We start from the raw sequence: 26,786 nt of genomic DNA, 5'->3' as shown, positions 1-26,786 counted from the left end.
AATCCCAAAACCTCAACATGAATTATCTCCAGAAAAAAAACTTGAATAAAGCTAGAACCCCATCTTCCAACGTAGACCCCTACTACCAGGTCTCCTTCTCCAACATCAGGGGTCTACGTTCCAACCTTCCAGAGGTTGAAACCCAATTACAGGAGACGAAACTGGACATATTCTTTCTAAGTGAAACTGGAATAGGGCCGACCACTTCCCTAGATGAGTTCATAATTAACGGATACTCTAACAGCTAAATCTGACCCCCAAGATCGCCATGGGCATGGAATATGTGCCTACATTAAAGATGGCTTCCCGTGTGGCAGGGATATCTCTAGAGAAGATCCTAACTTACCCTATATGTGCTTCCGGGTTGCACTTGCTAACACCACTGCATTTATATTTGCCCTCTATCGGCCCCACAACAGCGGAGTTACTATCTTTAAGAGCATATCTGAAAAAATAGACCACATCCTGTCTGCACATCCCTCGGCTAACATCCACATATGTGGTGACTTCAACATCCATAACGTGGAATGGTTGACCCATTCAAATAAGACAGACGATGAGGGGAGGTTTTGTCATGATTTTGCCATTGCTTATGACCTCACTCAGATTGTTCGCGAACCCACCCGTGTGCCCGATACACCCGGTCAATATGCAAGCCTCCTAGACCTTTTTCTCTCAACTTCCCTGAGCTATGTTCATGTTCCGTTCATTCTCCTCTAGGATCCTCCGACCACTCAGTTGTATCAGTTAAGATAAAAACGAAATGTAATAAGTCCCCTGACGTACCCCTCCACCGTACTGTATACCGATACTCTATGGCTGACTGGGATAGCTTCCGTACATTCATATCTGATTTACCTCTGCACTCCATGTTTAAAAAGGAAGTGTCCTCTATAGTATCAGATCAGACCGAATGGTTAATTGTAGGCATAGACCAATTCATACCATCTAAAAAATTCCAACAAAAACCTAACAGCCAGCCATAGTTCTCCCCAGAATGTGCTGCTGCTATCGCGCACAGAAATCACTTTTTCCATAGCTACCAACGTAATAGATGCACTGAGACTAAAGCTGCTTTCAGGACTGCCAGCAACCACTGTAAAAGAGTAATAAAAAATGCAAGAGAGCTATATGCCCAGTCTGTTAAATCCAAGGTAGCTGATCAACGGCTTGGTTCCCACCAGTTTTGGCAAATAACAAATAGGATCCTGAACAGAAGTGTGCGTTCTATCCCAACCATTATCAATGGACGAGATGTCATCTCGTCAGCATCAGACAAGGCATAACTATTTGTCAAGAACTTTGCAGCTAATTCTACTCTATGCGACGAAGGCCATCAACTCCCCATATTTCCTCCTATAACAGACAACACGCTACAAATATCCGTGCATGAGGTTGCCAAGCTAATCAAGAACCTTGATTCCAGTAAAGCAACTGGCCCTGACGGCATCCCAATTATAGTGTTAAAAAAGCTTCAACCAGAACTTGCTCCCATACTTACGAAACTGTTTAAGTGCTGCCTTAAGGAGAAGTGCTTTCCAACTCCCTGGAAAACCTCAGCAGTATGCCCTGTATTTAAGAATTCAGGTGATAAGTCATCTCCCTCTCAGTACAGACCAATAAGTCTCCTGTGTGTTATGAGTAAGTTGCTGGAATCCATATTAAATAAAGAAATAGTCAACCACCTCAGCAGAAACAACCTTCTTAGTGACACACAATATGGTTTCCACTCTGCAAGATCTACCGTAGATGTGCTGACGGTTATATCTCACAGGATTAGTGAATCTCTTGACAAAGGCTTCCTTTCTAGGGCAATTGCTCTTGACATATCAAAAGCCTTCGACAAGGTATGGCATAAGGGTCTACTTCACAAGATTTCCAGCTACGGTATAACTGGAAATGTTTTCTCAATCATTAAATCATTTCTCTCAGATAGGCTCATAAGAGTAGTGGTCGATGGACAAAAATCAGAGGCCTGCAGTATTAATGCTGGAGTCCCTCAGAGTTCAATCCTGGGCCCAACTCTCTTTCTGATCTACATCAATGACCTCCCTAAACACATACTTAAATCATTCGTTGACATCTATGCTGATGACACGACCATCTATGGCAACACATCAAAGGCTGTAAATGACAAAGTTCTCTCTGATTCTCTCTCCTCTGATCTCGAGCGCGTGATTCAGTGGGGGAAGACGTAGCTGGTTACCTTTAATGCATCTAAAACCAAACTCCTATCCTTACATCATCAACGCTCTGATCCCCATCTGGCATCAATTGGGATGGATGGATGGCTCTCGTCTGGGAGAGGCCCCGTGTTTTGACAAGCTTCTGGGTTTGACCTTTACTCCTGATCTGAAATGGAACACATACATCGTCTGTTGCCAAGGTCGCTGGAAAGATGGTGGGATCCTTCTACCGCTCCAGAAGATATTTCACTACTGATGCAATTCTCTATCTATATAAAAGCCAAGTACGTCCAAGGATGGAATACTGCTGCCATATCTAGGCAGGAGCTACTAAAAACAGCCTATCCTGCCTTGACAGAGTACAAAATAGACTTCGTGGCTTAGTGGGGGATGCCCTTTTCTCTACCTTGCAACCTCTCTCCCACAGAAGAGACGTTGCGAGCCTTTCCTTGTTTTATTGTTATTTCCATGGTACGTGCTCGTCTGAACTCCAATCTCTGGTCCCCCCCCCTCGCCAATCTTTCATGAAAAACACCCGTCTAGCCGAATCTACTGTGAAAAATCTCCCCCACTCTTTATCTGTGCCTAAATCAAAATGTGGATTCCATGAACAGAGCTTCTTTCTTAGAACTGCACGCCTGTGGAACTCTGTTCCGTCTGCCTGCTTCCCACCTGACTACAACTTGGGTGTGTTCAAGTCCAACGTTAACAAATTCCTTATGAACCGCCCCCTTAAGTAAACACTTCATCAGATCTCCACACTAACGTAATGTACTTGCAATAACCCTTATCCCTGAGTGGCTTCCGGGCCTTGATAAGTGGTGACCACTGTGTAAAAAAAAAAAAGGTGTAAGTAACTTTCTAGCATGGTAGAAAGAGCCCACCTTTCTCACAACGGCCCTGGCACCTGACAATGCTCTCAATGTATCTGTTCCAACCCATATTCCCTGTGAATGTTAAACTCAGGAATTTGAAAGAAGTACTTTCAGGTAGTGTATCTTTAGTCATAGCTATTCGTGGTTGAGCTTTCTTGTAATTATTGCACGAAACAAGCTTAATCTTGGCAGGATTGAATGTGACCATTCATTTTTGTCCCTATTCCACTACAGATTGGAGGTCTTCCTTTAGTGTTTCTGCTATTTTCTTTAGATATGTGTTCATTTGTTTTCTCATCATGCCTGTTATTGAGCATGGTGTCATCAGCAAATATACTCATCTCAGAGACAATTTTATCTGCGAGGTCATTTATGAATATTAGGAATAAAAGACCAGGGATAGACCCCTGAGGTATATCTGCATTTATATCATATTGTTTAGATGTATGACCATCAAGGACAAATTGGATTTTTCTCTTATTTAAGGATTTAATGATATTAAGTATTCATCCAGTGATACCATATAATCTGATTTTCCTGAGAAGACCATCGTGCCAAACCCTGTCAAAAGCCTTAGATATATCTAGGGCTACTGCTATACTCTCCCCTATTTTGTCCAGTATATGGTATATATGTTCAGAGAATATCTGCTGTAGAACTGCCTAAATTCATATTGTTGGTTGGTCAGAAGTTTAGCAACTTTAAGGTGATGGACTAGAGTTTGATTAATTATGGACTCAAATATTTTGGCGAAAAACGGGAGAAGGCTAATGGGTTAGTTCTTTCTCCAGAATTCTTGTAAACTGGTACCACAGAAGCAGTTTTCCAGCAGTCAAGAAAGCAAGACTCATTAAGGCATTTGTTGTAAAGCTTGGAGAAGACTGGAGCAACCTCAGCGAAGTATTTTTTAAATAATACAACCGGGATGAGATCAGGTCCATGTGCTTTGGAGGTGTCTAGTTTTTTTATGATATCATGCACCTGAGAAGAGGTGATTTTCAAATCATCTAGTGTGGCATCTGTCTGCAAAGGAAAGTCAGAGAGTGGTTTGCTGAGTCCAATGTGAAGTTTAAAGCAAGCCAACTGGAAAGCATTGTAGCTTTTTCAGTTGCTGCGCAAACAACTTCATGATTGTTGGATAGTGGGGGAATTGTTGATTGCCCATTATTTACTACACTGTTGTAGATTTTCCAGAAATCACACGTTCCTAATTTCTGTGATTCATTGAGTTTTCTGTGTAAGTAGAGAATCCAAGCCAATTACTGTGGTGGACATTAAAGTTGCTAAATACATGTACTTGTGCACTAGTATCGAAGGAGAGTGCTGTATCTATTTTATCAGAGACTTAGTTGATTAGAGTACAGTTCTAGGTCGAAGGAGAGTGCATTGATAAAGGTAATACACATAAATTGCATGTTGCTTTACAATTGTTCAAACTTCAGAACTTGAACATCCATTTTTTCAAACTCCTGAAATGTTCAATCGCAGGAAGTCTCTCTTCAAATTCCAACAGTCAGTCATCATGACTGATACCTGGTCTCCACCTCTTTCAGGTTCTGATAGAATCCCTCCTCGTGCTCATCACTCATTAAACCCAGGTTTTCAAGAAAGTGATCCATATGTTTTTAGGGTGGTTTTTTTTTTTTTTTTTACAAAGGTGTCACCACTTATCAAGGCCCGGAGGCCACTCGAGGATAAAGGTTAATTAGAGTATGGTAGTTAATGGGATAATATTGTAGTAATCATTAGTAGTAGAAATTTGGTAATTGGATTACATAAAGGGACAACTCATCAACAACTTGTTTACATTAGAATTGAAGACAGCCATATTGTAGTCAATTGGATAGCAGGCAAACGGAACAGTTCCATAGGCATACAGTTCTAAGAAAGAAATTTCATTCATGAAATCTGCATTTAGGTTTGGGCACATATTTCAGCTAAATGAGTGATTTTCGTGAAAGTTTAGCAAGGGGAGAGGCACAAATTGGAGTTACCATGAAAATAACAATAAAGCAGGCTTGCAATGTCTCTTCTGTGGGAAAGAGGTTGCAGGGAAGAGAAAAGAGCATCCCCCACTAGGCTGCGAAGTCTATTTTGAACTCTGTCAAGGCAGGATAAGATCTTTCTAGTAGTTCCTGTCCAGATGTGACAAAAGTACTTTATCCTAGGACATACTTGGCTCTTACACAGGTAGAGAATTGCATCGACAGTTAGAGATCTACTGGAGTGGTAGAATGATCCCAACATTTTTCCATCGACTTTGGCAATGGATTTGATGTACGTATTCCATTTCAGATCAGAAGTAAAGGTCAGATCCAGAAGCATGTCAAAACATGGAGCCTCTCCAAGATAAGCCATTTATTTCAATTGATGCTGGACAGAGGTCAGCGCTGATGATGGAAAGGTAGAAGCTTGGTTTTAGATGCATTAAAATTAACCAGCCATCCTTTTTCCCATTGCACTACGTGATCGAGATTAGAGGAGAGAGAATCAAAGGGAATTTGGTCGTTTACAGCCTTTGAAATGTTGTCATAGATGGTAGTGTTGTCAGCATAAATATCTACAAATGATCTTGGGATGTGATATTGGAGATCATTAATGTAGATCAGGTAGAGAGTTGGGTCCAGTGTGAATGCCTGAGGGACTCTAGTATTAATACTATGAGTTTCTGATTTCTGCCCATCAGCCACTACTCCCAGTGGAGGCAGAATGGAAATGAACATAGTTCAGAGTAAGTTATGAGAAAAAGGTCTAGGAGACTTGCATACTGACCATCAATGTCAGGCACATGAATGGGTTGGTGAAATATAAGCAATGGAGAAATCATGACAGAACCTTCCCTCATCATCTGTCTTGTTTGATTGGGCTAACCATTCCACACTGAACATTGAAGTCTCTACAAACATGAATGTTAACTGATGGATGAGCAGGTAGGATGTGGTCAATTTTCTCAGATAAGCTTTTAAAGATGGTAACTGTTGCTATTGTGTGGGTGATAGAGGGCAAATATGAACGCAGTGCTGTGAACAAGTGCAACCCGGTAACACATATAGGGCAATTTAGTGTCTTTTCTGGAGATGTCCCTACCACGTGGAAAGCTATCTCTAATATAGGCACATATTTCATGTCCATAGATGGCAATCTTAGGGGTCAGATTTTGATGTTAGAGTATCCTTTAATTACGTACTCAACTAGGGAAATAGCAGGTCCAATGCCAGTTCTACATAGAAATAATAGGTATGATTTGGTCTCCTGTTACTGGGTTTCAACCTCTGGAAGATTGGAACATAGACCCCTGATATTTGGAGGAGACTTGGCAGTTGAAAGTTGGTAAACAGGTAATGCATTTTGATGCTCATGTTGCAACCCAGGTTTCTGAAAGCAGTTAGCGTGTGGTTGACAAGTTCTAATTTTTAATATAAATGTAATTCAGATAAATTTTCATGAAAAACTATTAAAAAACAAATCACAAAAACTAACAAAATAACAGACAAGAACGCAAGTCTTTTTTGATTAACATTGAATAAAGTTACTAAAAACAAAAGTATTATTTACCATTAATCACTGGTTGAAACACTGCAATTCCATGATAATTGGCAACAGTAAAATCCAATATAAGACCACCAACACTAGAAAAATAAAAAAGCAAAGTTATTACTTTCATGAAACTGTTTTATGTTTCTAAATTTGGGAGATAAGGATCATTTGTTCTTAATCCACAGTGAATAAAGTACTGAGTAAAATTCAATTGTAAGCAACATCTGGAGGTAAAAAGTTCAATCCTCAGTGTGGATGATACTAAGAATACAATTGTGAATTACTTAAGACTTTAATCCAATCATGGCTGAGGGAACAAAAGCAGGCTAACTACATGAATTAAATAAAGAGTTATGTTCAAAATTCCATACAGATTCCAGAGTTCAACAGGATATATTCAATGAGGGTCGGAGGTTACATTGGCCGAAATGTTGTGAAACTAATATTCAGATGAGAACAATAGTCTGAATAATTCAAATAATACAAATGGAAAAAGTTATATATATTAATAAAGTTATATAAAGTCTCATATACAAACAACAATGAATTTTACTTTGTTCTCATACATACTTGAGGATGTCAGCAAAGCAATGACATATGCATTTAAAACTTTGCAAATTTTCACATCAGACGTGTTCAATGTGGAAAACATGCTGTCATTCATTTACCATCAGGCCATCAAGCTGAGGTCAAACAACATATAGGATCTGCAAGGTCCATCTTTGATAATTTCAGGTGGTCACTGTGGTGTCGAAGAGAGATCCCAATGCCTATGGTGCAGACAATCCTTCTATATGGTTGTGAAACATGGACAATGAGAGCAGTTTATCAGCACAAAGTTTCGACAAATGCTTTCGCTGTATTCTACATTGCCATGAGGTGAATCAAGGAGGAACTCAAGATCCCTGTCAATAACTGATTGGTTGTTTTTTGTTTTGTTTTATGGCATATCAACCCTTTTCAGGTTATTTAATGCCGAATCAAGTGATTTTGAAGAACAATTTTTTAATAGAGTATATTTGTATTTTTAAGTCGGTTTCTATTTAACCCATAGTTGGGACCCTAACAGGTACTACCACTCCGGGTCAGAGTCTACCTGGAAGCAATGGCAATTAAAGGGTGGCTCTACACTCCCCAAAGCCCACAAGCTGGGGCCTCACCATCGGATATAGTTTAAGGTCATATCCAGGACCCCGTCAATAACTGAATCTCCAACTCTTGTCATTCAATTCCATCTAAGATAGTTCAGGCATGGATCTCAATCTCTGGAAGGAGAACTCATCCATGAGGTCCTTCTACCTCTTTTTTATCTGGTTAGCACAAACGTGTTAGTAGGTAGTAGAAAAATTAGGCATCAACAAAGCAACACTACCAGATCCATAAGTAGTTGGTTTTTAAGTATGGAATTTAGATTGGATAATCATATTGTGTGACTTATCTCATGATTGGCAAAAGTGAGTTTCAATGATCAGGGGTAGGGTACTTGCTCTGGAAGAAGCTGACTCAACCCAACCAGTGTGACAGCCGTTAGACGTACAAGTAAACAGTACAACAAAGAATGTAGACTACACATGACCCAAAAGGGTCAGAAGTTATCTATATAGAAAACTAATTAGGATTTGGCTGCACATATGATTAACAGTAGCTTATTTGATATGACAGGAGTGTGTTTGAATCGAATGTTTCTGATTAGAGCACAATTGAACCATGATACTTGATGTTTGTCTTTTAAACTTTAATTCAAGTCGTTATAAATAAAATTTTATGAAATCAAGAATAGGTTCTCTACAGTGCAATGTAGACTACCATGTATTGTGGACTAAGTCACTGTGGGTAGGATTGAAAAATGACGATCTTATTAATTTCGATGAGAATAAATTATGTGAGGGTGAAACATTCGTTGATCCTCAGTCAATCTCGGGTAACATTGGGTCTCCCTACTAGAATATATTACATTGCAATCTCTAACTTATATTTGAATTACTCACTTTTCATAAAACTTTTATGCATTTTTTTTTTTTGGGGGGGGGGGGGTTCTTACCTACTGATGACCATAGCAGAAATGACTGGTGTCCAGCCAGAATATATTACTTCTGATGTATACTTATTCTTCAATGAAACCCATATCCAAAGTGGCGTAATTAATAAAAATGAAACTATAATTGATGGTGTCAACCATAATTGTTTTTCTGAAAAGAAAAAAAAAAGAAAAAGTATAATATTAAAATTAATTATTTCAAATGATTAATTTGAACTTTTTTCTATTTATCGTTTTTATTTAATGTAAATTGAAATATTAAATACTAGAAATTAATATTTTAAATGTTATGAAGGTAGGGAAGGGGGAATAACATGGAATATTATTTCTTTAATGTTTTTCGTCTAAATTAATTAAAGTAAATCTTATTGAAATCTTAAGTCAGAATAGCTGTTGAATAAACATAAAAATGTAAAAAAAAGAAACAAGCAACAATAATGATAAAAAACAAGCAACAATAATGATAAAAAACAAGCAACAATAATGATAAAAAACAAGCAACAATAATGTAAAAAATAAAAAACAAGCAACAATAATGATAAAAAAACAAGCAACAATAATGATAAAAAAACAAACAACAATAATGATAAAAAAACAAACAACAATAATGATAAAAAACAAGCAACAATAATGTAAAAAAAAACAAGCAACAATAATGATAAAAAACAAGCAACAATAATGTAAAAAAAAACAAGCAACAATAATGATAAAAAACAAGCAACAATAATGATAAAAAACAAGCAACAATAATGATAAAAAATAAAAAACAAGCAACAATAATGATAAAAAAACAAGCAACAATAATGATAAAAAAACAAACAACAATAATGATAAAAAACAAGCAACAATAATGTAAAAAAAAACAAGCAACAATAATGATAAAAAACAAGCAACAATAATGTAAAAAAAAACAAGCAACAATAATGATAAAAAAACAAGCAACAATAAAAATGTAAAAAAAAACAAGCAACAATAATGTAAAAAAAAAAACAAGCAACAATAATGATAAAAAAACAAGCAACAATAATGATAAAAAAACAAGCAACAATAATGTAAAAAAAACAAGCAACAATAATGTAAAAAAAAAACAAGCAACAATAATGTAAAAAAAAACTAGCAACAATAATGATAAAAAAACAAGCAACAATAATGTAAAAAAAAACAAGCAACAATAATGATAAAAAACAAGCAACAATAATGATAAAAAAAACAAGCAACAATAATGATAAAAAAAAACAAGCAACAATAATGTAAAAAATAAAAAACAAGCAACAATAATGATAAAAAAAACAAGCAACAATAATGTAAAAAATAAAAAACAAGCAACAATAATGATAAAAAAAACAAGCAACAATAATGTAAAAAAAAAACAAGCAACAATAATGTAAAAAATAAAAAACAAGCAACAATAATGATAAAAAACAAGCAACAATGATGATAAAAACAAAAAAAAAACAAGCAACAATGATGATAAAAAACAAAAAAAAAACAAGCAACAATAATGATAATGAATAACAATGAGAAAGGAAAGCAAAAGTGCATTGAGAATGGTAGTTACTATGTAGGAAAATAAATTATGGAGCACAAAAGGTTGCTTGTTTTAATAGTACCATGCCTGTCTCCATAGTTCTTCAATATTTTAGCTTTTGAATAAAAAAATAGCAGGCCTTACTTTTAGAACAAACTTAGTATTAATGGAAGATTACCAGTGGTGTACACAACATAGGATTCTTTTGCAGGATTACATTTTACCGTATTGATTAACTACCCGTTTTATGAAGCTGAAAAGGGAAAGGAGAGGTTGGAATTGCATATTTAAGGAGCAGTTGATTTTCCAGAGAGCTGCCAGGCAATCAGACACTAAAATGAAGAGTCTTAAGAAGGAAATCATACTTATCCCTGGTGGACAAATGTGTATATATGTTTATAAATAACCAGCACTACCCAGATTGATATTCAAAACTTTAAAAAAAAATGACATAATTACCATACAACTTATCTCACACAGAATCAACCCAAGAGTACAGACAATTTTAAATGCCTGTACAAAAAAAGTCTGGAATATATTCTTCCCGATAGTACAGGCACACATAGTGAACGCTCGCCTCATATCCCATGATGTCATACGCAGTATCTACCTATCTTCATTTTCTAATATCAGCTATATTCTTCCTCTATTGTATAGATCATTATAGTCCTCCTATTTCTCTCCCCCAATAGTTCCAATGTATTATCCTCTTCCCTCTCACACTCAATTATTTCAGACCTAATGTAGTTATCACTAGACGTCACATCTCTAATATGTTATCTAGCATCTTCTCTCTTCTTCTGATGAGAAACATTAGGCTTTGAAATACCTAGGTATAAAGAGCTTACTTATACTATTCTCCTAATTGATGTAAATAATTAAGTTTATATATTTTTATACTGTCGTTTTTTATTCTTCATATTCTATATATATATATATATAATTACTTCATTTAATCACATAAATTAATATATGAAGATATAATTTTATGCCTAAATTTTCATTGTTTACTTCGACAGTGCTCAATACATAGGTAGAGCTAGGTAGTAAGTTATTAAAATATATATGACAATTAAGGTACACAGAATATTCCGCATTTCATTCTCATGAGAGCTTATGCCTGACGAATTCTCATGAGAATGAAACATGGGATATTCTGTATATATATATAGTAAGTTATGAAAAAAAAAAAAAATATATATATATATATATGTATATATATATATATATATATATATATATATATATATATATATATGGTGGCTAATGACCTGTGAAACATGGTGCAAGGCTATGCAAAATCAAATGTATATATAAGATGACTTTGGAGATATCACATCTCTGAGATTTGGAGTGATCAAATTAAATCATGTGGAAAAACTTGCAGGGATGAAACGAACCTCATGATGCTTATTGAATCTCGTAAAAAATGGAGGTCATGTACATTTTGTAAATATAACAGAACTGAGAACTGTTCACAGTCTCAATGACAATGAAAAAGCTTTAATTACTTCTGCGAAATGCCAACTTTTATTTGCAAGCTTCAGGGGTATGGATATACTGAGTTCTCCTGGAAATTGCAATGATGAAAAACAATGGAGACAGAACTAGATATATCTAAGGCTTTTGACAGGCTATGGTATGAAGGTCTTCTCAGGAAAATAAGATCATACGGTATCACTGGTAGAATACTTAACATAATTAAATCCTTCTTAGATAAGAGAAAAATCCAGGTTGTCCTCGACAATCATACATCTAAACAATATGATATAAATGCGGGAGTGCCTCAAGGGTCTATCCTTGGACCTCTATTGTTCCTAATATTCATAAATGACCTCCCCGACAAAATTGTCTGTGAGATGGGTATATATGCTGATGACACCCCGCTCTATAACAGACACGACAGGAAAACAAATGAATACATATCTAAAGAAATGGCAGAAACACTAGAGGATGACCTCCAATGTGTAGTGGAATGAGGACAAAAATGCTGCCAAGACTAAACTTGTTTCCTTCAATAATTACAAGAAACCTTGTCTACCACCAATAGCAATGGCCAAAGACTCTTTATCTGAAAGTACATCTTTTAAACTCCTTGGCCTAACGTTCACAGGAAACATGAGTTGGAACAATTACATTGAGAATATTGCCAGGACCGCTGCGAAGAAGGTAGGTCCTCTAACTAATTTTGAACAGAACCCTTCATTTAATCCATAGGGGTAGCATGCTCTTGTTCTATCAGCCGTTCATTGGTAGAAGTACAAAGTAATTTGCAAGTGTATTCTGGGTATCCTTCCACCTCTAGAAGAGTTTTAGATATGCAATCTTATTATCAGTACTTATTAGTAGATTATTATTATTTTGTAACAATATTTATAATTAATCGCTCCTATACTGTATTAACTTGTATATTAGATCTGCTTAGTAGATTATCGTCACCAAACATATGCAGTGCTTCTTTAAGTCATCTTATTCTCCACTATTCTTCGAAATGTTGTGAAAATAACACGCAAGATGAGAATAGTAGTCCAAATAATCCAACTAATACAAACTCAAAATGAAGTTTAAAAGCTTCTCAACTTAGAAATAGATGGAACATTGAAAAGATCTCTAAACTTGAAAATTGTTTTACATCACAAACACAGGTTTCCTTTATATCCTGGAATAAATAATGTATATATTTCACATGCAAAAAAAAAAAAAAGAAGAAAAAAAAAAATAGTAAGAAAAATGTTAATTTCATGACTCACCTATCGAATGAAACAGAAGATGACTAATGCCAGCTAAAAGGGAAAGAGTCGTCAGGTCACCGAGACTGGCCGCTATCGGTGTGGCCACATTATCTGGATTGATTTTACACTTCCGCGACATGAGTATCACAAGAACCATCACAGAACCTGAAGAAAAAAAATATATATATTTTGTGTACAGAAAGTTGTTAGATGAGATAAGTCATTGGTACCGTCGGTTTCAAGCCCGATAATTAGGACCGTTTTAGATATACATATCAAGCTCTCTTAATTAGGACCGTTTAGATATCCATATCAAGCTCTCTTCAATCAATACTCATGAGTATTGGCTGAAGAGAGCTTGATATGGATATCTAAACGGTCTTAATTATCAGGCTTGAAACTGACGGTACCAATGACTTATCTCATCTAACAACTTTCTGTACACAAAATACAAAATATAAATACATTCTTATTTCTCAGATATCTTCGGATTTTCCTTTTAATTGAGCACTCTGCTGGATTTCTTTTTCCAAAAACATCTAATCATAATTATATATATATGTGAAAAAATACGTGACATCTTTGCTGTTACAACCACCAAACCAGAAGTGACATAGGTTTATATTAAGGCTAGACAATCGAAAAGAGGGGATGACTTTCAAAAATATCGGTGAAAAAAGTGACCCCTCCCTGTAGAAAAGTGCCCAGTTGAGGGTGAAGAAATTAATGTTTTTAGCCAATTTTTCGGTATTTGTCGTCTGAAGGACCGAGCTTCAAAACGATACTGATCTTGTGAAAACCCGTCGCCTATGTTGAAAGTTTTAGGCAGACATGCAAACATGCATACACACATACATTTATATATTGGTAGCTCAAATTTCCGACCCAAACCGATTAAAAAGCTTGCCCTATCTCTGAATACCCTTTATGTAAAATTTCAAATGTTTACATCAGAAATTGTCTTTAGTAATTTGGTAGAGACCGCAGAAGTCAAAAATTTGTTAAACTTTGACCCCTATTATGACCCCTTAATATTTGTTTTGGTCTCAAATCAAGTTATTAAGTTAGATCCATGTCCAAGGAACCTATGTGTAAAATTTCAAGAGTTTAGACCCAAAATTGGTGGAGGAGTTTGGTAGAGTTCTCACCGGTCAAATCGTTGAACTTTGACCCCTTAATAGCCAAATTTCTGGCTAAAATCCGATTAAAAAGATTTTCCCAAATTTCAATACCCTGTATATCAAATTTCGAGTTTGTAGACTGAAAATTGACAGTTATTGTGTAGGAAAATGTACACAGACAGACACTTTCACTTATATATATATATATATATATATATATATATATATATATATATATATATATATATATATATTAAATAAATATAGAAAACTAATTTAAATAAAGAATTTTTTCTGATGAAAAAAAACATCAATTTTTTTATGTTCATTTATCACAAAAAATTTGTGTTAATTCAAAACCATTCTAAAAATGCTTAACACATTTCTTGCATGATCGTGCAGACATTGAAAACTGAAAGAGAAATTTAAAAATATTTTGGAGTAAGAATTAAAGTTAAAAATATTTTGAACTTAAGCATGGTGGACCAACAAACAAATATTTTATTTCATTCTTAAGCATGAGGGGTAAGTTTGACAAAACAATAATACTCTTCAATAATAAGACTGACAAACCAATGAAAATGCCATTTCAAACTTAAGCACAACAGACAAAAGAAAATATAATTTAAAACTAAATATGATAGAACAACAATAATTGTATTTAAACGCTTGTTCATCACTCAGCATTTTCAGACTTGAATAAATTTTGATCCTGGTAGACTAGAAAAAAGTCTATTTCAAACTAGAAGGTTGAAAAACCAAGAAATTTTTATTTCAAACTATAAGGTTCAAATGTAATGTGAACAGACATCTTGCTGCTCAAATCCCCACATAGTATCCTTGCATAGTAGTCCCCTACATGAAAGTGGCATTGTGCTTTGTTTGGGGTGAAAATGTAATTAAAAAAAATTTAAAAATAAGGTTGAAAAACCAAGAAACTTCTATTTAAAACTATAAGGTTGACAAACCAAAGAAAAGTCCATTTCAAAGTTAAGTATATCATACCAACAGACCGAGCCTCTTTATAAAATGCTAGGGCACATCAAAAACATCAACGATGAACTAATGTTACTTTCAGGAGAAAATTCTGTTACCTGTGAGATAAAATCTTGTCAAACCTGTTACACTGACATTCTCATAACAAATTAGGTTGCTTCACTAAAAACATAACAGACAATAACAATAATGTATTTTTCTTATGAAGTCACCAGGTGTATTTTGTACAATAGCTTTTATTGATGAATGGTGGAAAGAATGTTTTTTCTTTTTTTTTCTCAAAGAAACCAAGATATATCAGATGTTTATGAAATGGAAAGCCCATCAAGTTGTTTTCATTTTTTATTTAGGTTCATATCGATTTGATATGTTTCTGAACTTTTGGGATAAGGATTAATATTAATTACTTGGATTATTATACTGTTCTCATCGAAGATTAGAATAGTTGTCTGCACAATCAAAATAATTCATAGAATTTTCAATTTTTTAAAATTTAAATAAAAATTCTGATGATTAAATAATTACAGAATTTCTGAGATGGGGATTGATAATTTGTATTATTCAGACTACTATTCTTAGTTTTATAGCTTTTTTGTCTGATGTAACTTTCAACATTCTTCAGGTGTATCTTTCCAAACTTGGAAAATTTTGGTTGAGCTGGCAACCTATATGAAATTTCAAAATGAACCCTTTATTTAATCGATGGAGGTAGACTATTCTCAAAAGTGTTTATTCTGATATTATTCTTATTGTAACCTGTAGAAATGATTGAATCTTTCAATCCATTCAGAGTTCAACAAGATACACTTGAAGAAGGTTGGAGGTTACATCAGCCGTAACGTTGTGAGAATAACACTCAAGATGAGAACAGCAGTCTGAATAATCCAACTTATACAGAATCAGTTATAGTCTGAAATTTAATTTTTACTAAATATGGTTGGACTGCAGAAAGGAGTGTAAATTCCATTAATTCCACATTATTATTGCAAGAAAATGGAAAATTATTTCTTACCTAAAATAAAACTTGCCACCGATGCGGTGAGCATACTGCTCGCACATAAAATAAGGGCATGGTATAAATTGAATTTGCCTTCAGGTATCCAACCCATCACCATCGCAGCCAAAGAAGCTAAAAAACCAACAACAATCGCTTGCGCCTAAAATTAAAAAAAAGCAAAAACAAAAATGGATTAAAAATATGAAAATAAACATAAAAACACTTATATATTAAAATGGATGTATATATATATATATATATATATATATATATATATATATGTACTAGCATTTCAGCCCAGCGTTGCCCGGGTGTTTGGAAGTGTATGCTGAGCAAAAAAAAAAAAAAAAAAAGTGGTACTAGGAAGGCAGGCTCGAACCCGTACCGCAAAGGAGGAAAAGAACGCGGAAAAAACCTGACGTCTTTGCTGTTACGACCACTGCCAAACTGGAAGTGACATAGGTTTAAATTAAGGCTAGACAATCAATAGGAGAGGATGACTTTCGAAAATATTGGCGAAAAGGTGACCCTCACTCCTGTAGAAAAGTGCGCAATTGAAGGTGAAGATATTAATGTTTTTAGCCAATTTGATATCGATATTTGTTGTCTGAAAGGTCAAACTTCAAAATGATACTGATCTTGCAAAAATCCGTTACCTCTGTCAAAATTTTAGGCAGACATGCAAACATACATACATACATTTATATATTGGTAACTAAAAATTTTCGACCCAAACCGATTGAAAAGCTTACCCTATTTCTGAATACCCTTTATGTAAAATTTCAAATGTTTAGACCAGAAATTGTCTGAGTAATTTGGTAGAGAACACAGAGGTCAAAATTTTTAAAACTTTGATCCCTATTATGAACCCTTAACATTTATTGTTTTGGGCTCAAATCAAGTTATTAAGTTAGATCCATGTCGAAGGAACCTACATCTAAAATTTCAATTGTTTATATCCAAAATTGACGGAGGAGTTTGGTAGAGTTCTCAAAGGTCAAATCGTTAAACTTTGACCCCTTAACAGCCAAATTTCTGGCCGAAAACGGATTACAAAGATTTTCCCAAATCTCCATACCCTATAAATCAAATTTCGAGTCTGTAGACTAAAAATTGACAGAGTTATTGTGAAGGGAAATGTACACAGACAGACAGACATTCAGACACACACACACACTTTTATAGATATATATATATAAATATTCGTGATGGGACAATTCCAATATTATTACCGATGCCGATTCTTTAGAAATCTCTAAATATTTAACCATAAAAGTGTTATTTTGTTGTCCTGATTACTGTAAAAACACATCTTAAATGTGCACATATTTTCTCAAACGTAAAAACACACTTGTGATGGGTGATCTATAGATTTTAGTCTTACTGGAAGTTTAAATCAATATTTATTATTTTATTATTACTATAAGATGATGTTTCTTTAACCAAAATCAAATAAAAAGATAATTTAAGGAATCGGTTTTGGCATCAGAAAAATTTTTCCGATTGCAATACCCAAAAAAAACTCTGATTTTTCCGAATCCCGATTCCAATTAATCATTCCAACACTAATAAATATATATATATATATATATATATAATATTATATAACAAATAAATGACAAAGTCTACATTCCAAATTTCAAGATGTTAACCATCTTACAATTTATTCTTTTAAAAAAATCATTCATTCATTGCTATAATAATTAATTATATCAATCAATGAATCTATTCTGCCCTTAACGCATCAGAAGAAAAAGCATGTATCAATTCATTAAAAGAAAATAAATGCATATGGGAATGATTACAAAATCCGAAACTTAGGAGAGAAGTTGCAGTTACCTTTTATTTTTTTTCTTTTGTTATGCCATGTTTTATTTTTTTTATTTTATTATGCCATGTTTTTGGTGACAAATTATTTTAAGGGAAATACAGTTGGGAAATTTGTGGCGATATTGTGTATACAGGGTAATTCAACGATATATGCACAGTTCCAGCATCCAATGAATTGCCTGAATACTTTTAAAGTGTCCTAAACTAGACTACGTTATATTTGTGATCCAACAGTTTGAAATCACAGTTACTTTGTAATCCATAGCTACTGTGGACAATAACCTGTAGGGCTCATGGTAATACTTGAAGCGTCATGATCAAGGCTATGTTACATTTTGTGGTCCCGTGACGAAGCATATAGTGACAATTAATCAACAGCAATTTATTTTGTTTTACGCATTTGTGATGAAAATAAAGAACGTGATGATATATGTACCCACAACAAAACGAAAATATCCTTTTCTCAAAATTCATCAAGTCGTTTTATTTTTAAGAAAGTCCAATTTTATGAGTTACCAAAGAGTGGCAATCTTGTTCACCATTTTTAAAACAATTTAAAAACAAAAAACAAAGGGAGATAACTCAATAATTCAAACTTGCAAAATTTGTGTTGTGATGCCTACGAATTCCCATTAATTGCTTAAAAATGATTTTCTTTATATTTGTTTTTTAATATGGGGCAAATTCTGGACAAGAACCTATTTTTATGTTAAAAAAATGTTAATATTTAGCAGAAATCAATTAATCATTTTAAGTTCTGTAATTATTGGTTGTGAATAAAGTAATCAGTGCAAGGTAATATTGCTCTAAAATAGTATTATTAGTGTTCTATTGAAAAAAATCCCACACTATTTTACTAGAGAAGAAAAAACATCTGACCAACTATATAAACATGTAACTATCTAAACATATGCTGGCTTGAATGACGTTGTAGGTGATAGATGCCTGGCCAAAGGAAAAACTGCATAAAGAATTGAAAATATCTCTGGTCGGAGTTCGGCCACCTAAGAAGTGTATTTTTTGTTATTTATTTGAAATAAAATGTTAATTAGAATTATATTATAGAAATTAGGAAGGCAAATAAAAAAGTCTCCATCAGGTTCTAACATTTGTTTTTTTTTGTAAATCATCTTTCTCATTGGAGATATAAAATCCATTGTGAATAGCAGTTCATGGAAAAGTTAGTAATGGTTGGTTTAAATGTGACTCGTACTACATATGGCTGCATGTTACTGGTTAATAGGAAAAGTATTTGTACTTGGAAAACATTGTTTCGCATTTGAATCATATTATAAAAATTAGAAAACCAAATAACGTGTTTGTGTTTTTTTCCAAAATAAATTATTTATCTTAAAGAATAAACAAGCTTTATTTTGGAAAAAAAACGCAAACACACATCGTTATTTAGCTTTCTAATTTCTATAATATGACTCAAATGCAAAACAATTAGCTTCTGGGTGGTCGAATGGTAACCACTAACAAAGATCAGCATCCAAGATTTCCAGTCAAGGGTAATGGGATTTGAGGAGATGGATAGGCAAGACAGTCAGGGTCTGCCTTCAAGGATTGAGGCAGCGAGTTATAGTTAGATGTTCGAGAAGGCAGTTAGTTTTTGTGAGGGCTGCCAGTCAGTTGGGCCGGTCCATCTTCAGGCAAGATGAACCCTTGGGGCAATAAGTTGAAGGACTGTGTTTATGGTACTTATATGTTTCGGTTTGGTCAGGCAAAACTCTTATTTTGCAAGTCTGCTATTCGACTTAGGAAAACAAGTATCACTTAAAAAATTAAAAAATAAACAACTGTTATTTGTTTTTAAAGTGGAGTTGCCGTTTTTGTCTGAAAAGAGCATTTCTTTATTGCAGCACTGACAGAATCGAATAACCAAGTAGGTGATACCCTTTCTCCCACAGAATCGAATAACCAAGTAGGTGATACCCTTTCTCCCACAGAAAAGACATTGTGAGCCTACCTCTGCTCTATCATTGTTTTTATGGCAAATGTGCGCTTGTGCTTCAATCTGACATTTTTTTACAAAAAAACACTTATGACTATCAACAATTTCCCTCACTCCCTATCTGTACTTAAATCTAAACGCAAATTCCATGAACAAAGCTTCTTTCCTATAACTGCCAGCTTGTAGAATTTTTTTCTGCTGGCCTGTTTTTCAGCTGACTACAACATAGTCATAATCAAGTCCAATGTAAACAAGTTCTTGTTGAGCCGTCCCGTTTATTAATTAAATTCTATGCAATTTCCACTACTGAAGATCACCAGTTTGTGTCTCAGTGACCGCTGTACACTTATTAACCTTTATCCTTGAGTAGCCTTTGGTCAAGTGGAAGTGAGATGATCACAGCCTTGTCTGCCAATCTCCAGTTCTGAATGACCAACAGTTTTTGGTCTATTCTGGTTGATGGATATGATGTGCCGAATTGACAACAACTTTTACACACTCTTCTTTACTTTGGATTGGTGAAAATTAAAATCTTTGTTGCTCCTTTTATCACAGTATAACTAAGAAAAATTACTAAGAATATTTGCTGATGACAACACTCTCTATGACAAGCACGAGGGGAAAACAAATGAACACATATCTAAGGAAATGGCAAAAACACTAGAGGATGACTTCCAATCTGTAATGGAATGGGGACAAAAATGAATGGTCAAATTCAATGCTGCCAAGACTAAGCTTGTTTCCTTCAATAATTACAAGAAACCTTCTCTACCACCAATAGCAATGGCCAAGAACACATTACCTGAAAGTACTTCCTTTAAACTCCTCAGCCTAATAGTCACAGGGAACATGAACTGGAATAGATACATTAAGAGTATTGCCAAGGCTGCTGCGAAGAAGGTTGGCTCTCTCTCTACCGTACTAGAAAGCTACTTATGCCTGAAAGTTTCCTGTACCGCTATAAGGCCACCATTCGTCCATGTATAGAGTATTGTTGTCACATTTGGGCTGGTGCATCTGCTATTTGTCTCTCACTCTTGGACAGGGTTCAAAAGAGAGTCACCAACCTGATAGGTCCTGAACTGTCATCTAGACTTCCGCCTCTCTCGCATCGAAGAAATGTTGCATCCCTCTGCCTGTTCTACAAGTATTTTAATGGTGAATGCTCTGACAAACTACAAGCACTTGTACCCCCTCAAAGTAAATACCCTTGACAAACAGCTAAGTCCTAACAGTAGAGATCCCTAGGTGCAAGAAATTCTTCTACTCCAATAGTTTTTTCCCCAGAACTACTAGACTTTGGAACTACCTTCCAGGATTCTGCTTTCCTAATTGTACTGACATGTAGAAGTTCAAGTGTAATGTGAACAGACATCTTGCTGCTCATCTCCCTTCATAATACCCCTGCAACTTATGTCCCCGATAGTAGCCCCCTACTTCAAAGTGGCACTATGCCTTGTTTGGGGTGAAAATTGAATAAAAACAAAAGAAAAGAAAATAGACATCAAAAAGAAGCAATTTTATTTCACATAATCATACAAATTTATGTCAAGTAAATTTTTTTCTAATTTGGACCTTAATAGCATTTAAGCTGACAAATCAAGTTTGGATTTTGACTAGCCAATTTTCATTTGTTAATGTAGGACTATTTACAGTAAATTAATGTACTTTGCTACAAGATATTGATTAATTAATATACTTTGCTACAATATATTGATTAATTAATATACTTTGCTACAATATATTAGCAATGTTGGAGATATAAAATTCCTTGTGGATAGTAATCCGTGGAGGCGTTAATCAAGGTTGGTTTTAATGTCTTGTGCCACACAATATAGGTTAATTGTAAATCTGTGATGAGGTTATAAAAATGTTAAAACCTGATAAAGATTTTTTTTTTTTTTTTAAGTTGAAAGCATGTTCATTCTTGAGAATAAATTATTTTACTGATAAAAACATAGTTATTACTAATTTCTATAATATAATTCAAATACAAAATGATGTTTTCAAAGTGCCAATATTGTTCTTATTGTTAATGCTGAGACTTAACGCACACAATGGTTGAAAGAGGGAAAATAACAATAGAACAGAGACAGCTTGATTTACATGCATAAACAGGTTGTCTGAGACAAAAGTAAAAAAATTTGAAGCATTTAAGTTGGTTTGTAATATGATATGTAAAAGAGTGAAAATCAGATAGAATGACTAAGTAAAGTCACAGTTCAATCAATAAAAACATTTGTTAGCAGATTTAAATCAAGATACATGAACAATGTATGAAGACAATATGATTAGTGAGTATAGAGGGATGTGTGCAGAACAGGAAATTTTGATATTATGACTATGTGAAAAGAATATTATTTTAGAGAGAAGAGTAAAAAAACTGTTGAATAAATCCATTTCAAGTATTTAGAAAGCAAATCTATTTCCATTTTCTCTTTTTACTCTCTATACAAATTTATTATCTTTCCTTCTTTTTCTTTTTTAAAACTTTCCAGTTTTCTTCTGAAACTTGATTGACAAATCAAACATTGACTGAAGATGATTTGTAACAAATATAGTTGAACTTTATTACAGACTAGCAGGAGTACCCCGCATTGTCCGGGCCATATAAAACAACAACAAAAATGAAGTTTCACACTTGCTAAATGATTTTTTTTGTAATTTAATTATTTTTACTATGCAATAATTTATATCAGTTTGCAAAAAAAAAGATCTATTGATGCTGGCCCACTGCTACGAATTCGGAATGGGGCATGTGAGCAAGAAAAAAAGTTTCAAGTGGTTACGATTTTTAAAAAAAAATGTGTGATTTACATAAGTAATGTTCATGCAATAGTAATCTAACCTTTAAATCAATCCTCGGCTGAATCAACTGTCCATAAAAAAATTTGAAATAAGAAAAATGATTTTTGTTTTCGGGCATTGAAGCAGATGTCCCCTCACGGAAGTATTATAGCAAGCCCCACTCACCCCCATAGTTCACTACAGATTGTGCAGCTGCCATTGTACAAAAACAGCATGCACTCCACCAGTTCATATGTCATAAGTCAAATACAAATAAGCAAACATTCGTACATGCTAGAAATTATTGTAAGAGAGAAATAGTGACAGGCAAAAGAAAGCATGTAGAAATAATCAGGGAACGCATAAAATCGCAGAAGATAGGAACTCGTGATTTCTGGAAAATTTATAATAGTGCAGTGAATAAAGGGCAATCAGTAATTTCTCCACTATCCAACAACCAGAAGGTTGCATGCACGGCAACCAAAAAGGTGAAACTGCTTGCTTGGTGATTCGCCTCCAATTCCACTTTAGAGCCAACAAACAACTCCCTCCCAAATTTCCCTATGCGGATGGAAGCCACAATCGATGATCTGAAAATCACTCCTTCTCATGCCTGCGATATCATAAAAAACTTAGACACCTCCAAGGCACATGGGCTGCTATAATAATTAAGAAATGCTCAGCTGAGCTAGCCCCTGTAATTTCCAAACTTTACAACAAATGTTTTGCTGAATCCTGCTTCCCTAATAGCTGGTAAATGGCCTCTGTGGTGAATTCTAGTGAAATACCGACCCTCTCAATTATCTCCCTATCCCTCTTCGCTAAAATCTTTGAGACGCTAATCAATCAAGCACTAGTCCACCTCCTTGCAAAAGCTAATCTTCTTTCTGACAAACAGTACAGATTTAGGTAATGTCATTCTACTGCAGATATTTTAACAGTCATCTCGGAACACATACCATGCATTGGATAAGGCGGGTGAAGCCAGGGTTGTAGCCTTCAATATATCAAAGGCCTTTGACAAAGTCAAGCATGAAGGGCTGCAGATAAAAATTAAATCATACTGTATAACTGGACAAATACTAAATATAATTAGATCCTTCTTAGACAATAGGGCCATTCAGGTTGTCATTGATAGACATTCATCCAAGCAGCATAACATTAATGTAGGAGTGCCTCATAGGTCGATCTTTGGACCATTATTATTCCTGATATTCATCAATGACCTCCCTGATAATATTGTGTCTAAGACGGGTATATTTACTAATGATACCATGCTCAATAACATGCATGAAGGAAAAACGGATGTACACAAATCCAAGACAATGGCTAAATCCTTAGAAAATAACCTCAAAACCATAGTGGAATGGAGTCGTAAATAGATGGTAACATTTAATACTAGTAAGACTAAGCTGCTCTCCTTTAACAATTATAAGAAGTTTCTCCGACCACCGATATCCATGACAAATAACTCCCTAGCTGAGAATTCTTCCTTCTAACTCCTCAGCTTAAAATTCATAAGAAATATGAACTGGAACAAATACATTGAGGACATTGCGAAGGCTTCTGCAAGGAAGGTGGACTCCCTCTATCGTGTTAGAAAACTACTCACACCTGAGAGTATTCTGTACCTCTACAAGGCCACCATTCGTCTATGCATGGAGTATTGTTGCAACATCTGGGCTGGTGCATCTACCACTAGTCTCTCCCTCTTGGAGAGTGTCCAAAAAAGGGTCTCCATTCTAATAATTCCCACTTTGTCAACTAGGCTCCAACCTCTGTCCCATCACCAGTATTGCATCCCTGCGCCTGTTTTACAAGTATTTTAATGGAATGTGCCCCCTCAACCTATATATCCCCGACAAACCCGCCTAGAAATAAAATCACACCCCTTCACTATTGTGGTCTCTAAATGTCAGAAAGTTTTCTACTCTAATAGCTTTTTCCCTAGCACAGCTAAACTTCCTTCCTGCTGCCTGCTTCCCAAACTGTATTGATATGCAGAAGTTCAAATGCAACGTAAACCAATATCTTAATCTTTCTTATGTATGGTCCCAAATAGTAGCCCCTTACATCCACCGTAAATGGATGCGAACTTGAACGCAAAAATGAATAGTCTTTAAATAACCCTCTAACCCATTCAGCCATGGCAATGACATTGCAAATTTCTGTACTTAACGTACCAGAAAGGTAAAATAGTTCATGCATCCGGAGATGTTGAAAACACTACCGGAATTATTCTTATTCGCTTTGGATTTCAAAAGTTTTAGCGAGACATACAAACACACATTATACATATATATATAGTTGCTGCTTGTCTAGCCGCATTGATAAGCTGTGAAACAGCGAAACTGTACTGTATCTTGGGTTGAGCATATTGGGAAGTGATATACAAATTACCATAAGCATATGAAGTGATGCTCTTTATGTAAACATGTAAACAAATTGAGCTTAGGTGTTTGGACAATGTTAAAACATTGTTAATTCACTGCCCACATAGCAGCAGCTGAATAGTGCAACGATTAGAAGCTCCGACTGTCATTTGGGCGGTTGGGTTTCGATCCTAGCTTGAGGTAGTTGCTTGTCTAGCCATACTGATAAACAGCGAAACAGTACTGTATGTGGATAACTATATATATATATATATACATTCACACTAACAGATACTTGCCCTTTTTATATAAAAGATTTAATTGATGGAATTTTCAGGAAGGGGAGGGAATGTCACTCTTTATGCATTAAACTGGTTTGTTCATGCTATTGTTTTGCACAAATAATAACATAAGCAATTTTTTATGTGGACCTCAATGTACTGAATCTCTTCGTGCCTCCTCCAACAGAGCTAACAAGGCAAACCACGTTTAGAAAATATAAATTCTTGGTACCAAGTGCTGCATTTACCTGCGTAAGAGCCAGATTTCCACCAATCATTTTAAGCTGTTCTTTACGCGTATCCATGTTGCCTAAATTTGACTGAAAAAAAGAAAAGAAAAATATGTTTTAGATTCCTCAGTTATATTATTTCCTGCAAGCAATAAAAAATGTTAATAAAAGATCAATAAAGAAAGAAGTAAAACCAATCATAAATCTGTGTCTATTATAATATTATGTACCGTGTATCTATTTGAGTTAATCAACATCTGTTTCCTTAAGGCTCTTTTCCTGTATATTTCAATTGTATAAAAAAATACATGTTAAATAGTTTGGGTTTGGTTGTTTTGAATGCTGAATCTAGTAATTTTGAAAAAAGTTTTTATGCTTCAAGTTCTTTACAACACTTCATATATTTATTCATGAGGTTTGTTCTGTAGAAAAAAATTGTTTGGTTTTGCAGAACATGATTGAGTTTTGCAAAGGGAAGGAAAAGAACAATAACATCAATGTTTGGTGCATTTGAGACCAAGCTGAAGAATTTAAGATCACAGTCAGTTGGCAGTTAGAAAAGTTTACTCAAGAGGTAAAAAAAACAGGAGGTTAATGTGGTACGAGACAATTATAAGCATTACAAAATACATCTTTACTGAGATTATTAGTGGTTGTAGCGGTGGAAATCTTCCAAAAGAGAAAAATTCCCAGGATCAAAAAAAAATCAAGTGCAATTTAATCTTTTGGTGATACTTGTAAGCACTGAATATAAAAAGAGTTCAGTGGAATTACTGGTAGGTTAAGAGAGGATAACCAGTTTATGTTCAAGTAGTGTAAGACAATGAAGATAGATGAACATATCCAAAATTTATGAAAAAAAAAAGGTAGAAATCATGTGTCAGTATCCTATATCTCTACAAAGCCACCATTCGCCCATGCATGGAGTATTGCTACCACATGTGAGCTGGTGCATCTACCTCTTAGACAGGTTCAAAAAAAAACAAAAAAAAAACAATCTATTAGGTCCTGCATTATTAATAAAGCTCCAATTATTGTCCGATCACCACAATGTTGTATTCCTGTGCTTGTTTTACAAGTACTTTAATGGAATGTGTTCTGCCAAATTCACATGACTGATGCCCCCCCCCTTGATGTAAATACACTTGACTAAACTAAAAGCAGCAAAATCCCACACCTTCACTGTAAAGATCCCTTGAAGTTAGCGAGCCTTCTACTCCAACAGTTTCTTTCTTCAAACAACTTTGAAATTCCCTTCTGGCTTTCTACTTCCCTTACTGTACTTAAGTTTAAATGTAATGTGAATAAACATCTTGCTGCTT

At 34.7% G+C, this 26,786-nt stretch overlaps 1 protein-coding gene across 2 annotated transcripts in view; it reads right to left on the bottom strand.

Annotated features, from left to right (window-relative positions):
• LOC145242161 (solute carrier family 41 member 1-like) overlaps positions 1-26,786 on the bottom strand; it is a 125,302-nt gene that overhangs the window by 7,329 nt on the left and 91,187 nt on the right. For both annotated transcript variants that reach the window (XM_080105489.1, XM_080106063.1), the window contains exons 4-8: positions 25,483-25,554; positions 16,026-16,170; positions 12,915-13,061; positions 8,640-8,787; positions 6,617-6,690 (exon numbers count right to left, since the gene is read on the bottom strand). In XM_080105489.1, coding sequence (XP_079961615.1) covers positions 6,617-6,690; positions 8,640-8,787; positions 12,915-13,061; positions 16,026-16,170; positions 25,483-25,554 — 586 coding nt within the window. The remainder of the gene's footprint in view (positions 1-6,616; positions 6,691-8,639; positions 8,788-12,914; positions 13,062-16,025; positions 16,171-25,482; positions 25,555-26,786) is intronic.

This window comes from Euprymna scolopes, chromosome 1 (assembly GCF_053919585.1).
Source record: "Euprymna scolopes isolate OS-2025 chromosome 1, ASM5391958v1, whole genome shotgun sequence".
NCBI classification, from domain to species: Eukaryota; Metazoa; Mollusca; class Cephalopoda; order Sepiida; family Sepiolidae; genus Euprymna; species Euprymna scolopes.
The sequence above is the reverse complement of the archived record's forward strand: the minus strand, read 5'-3'. Positions and strand labels throughout refer to the sequence as shown.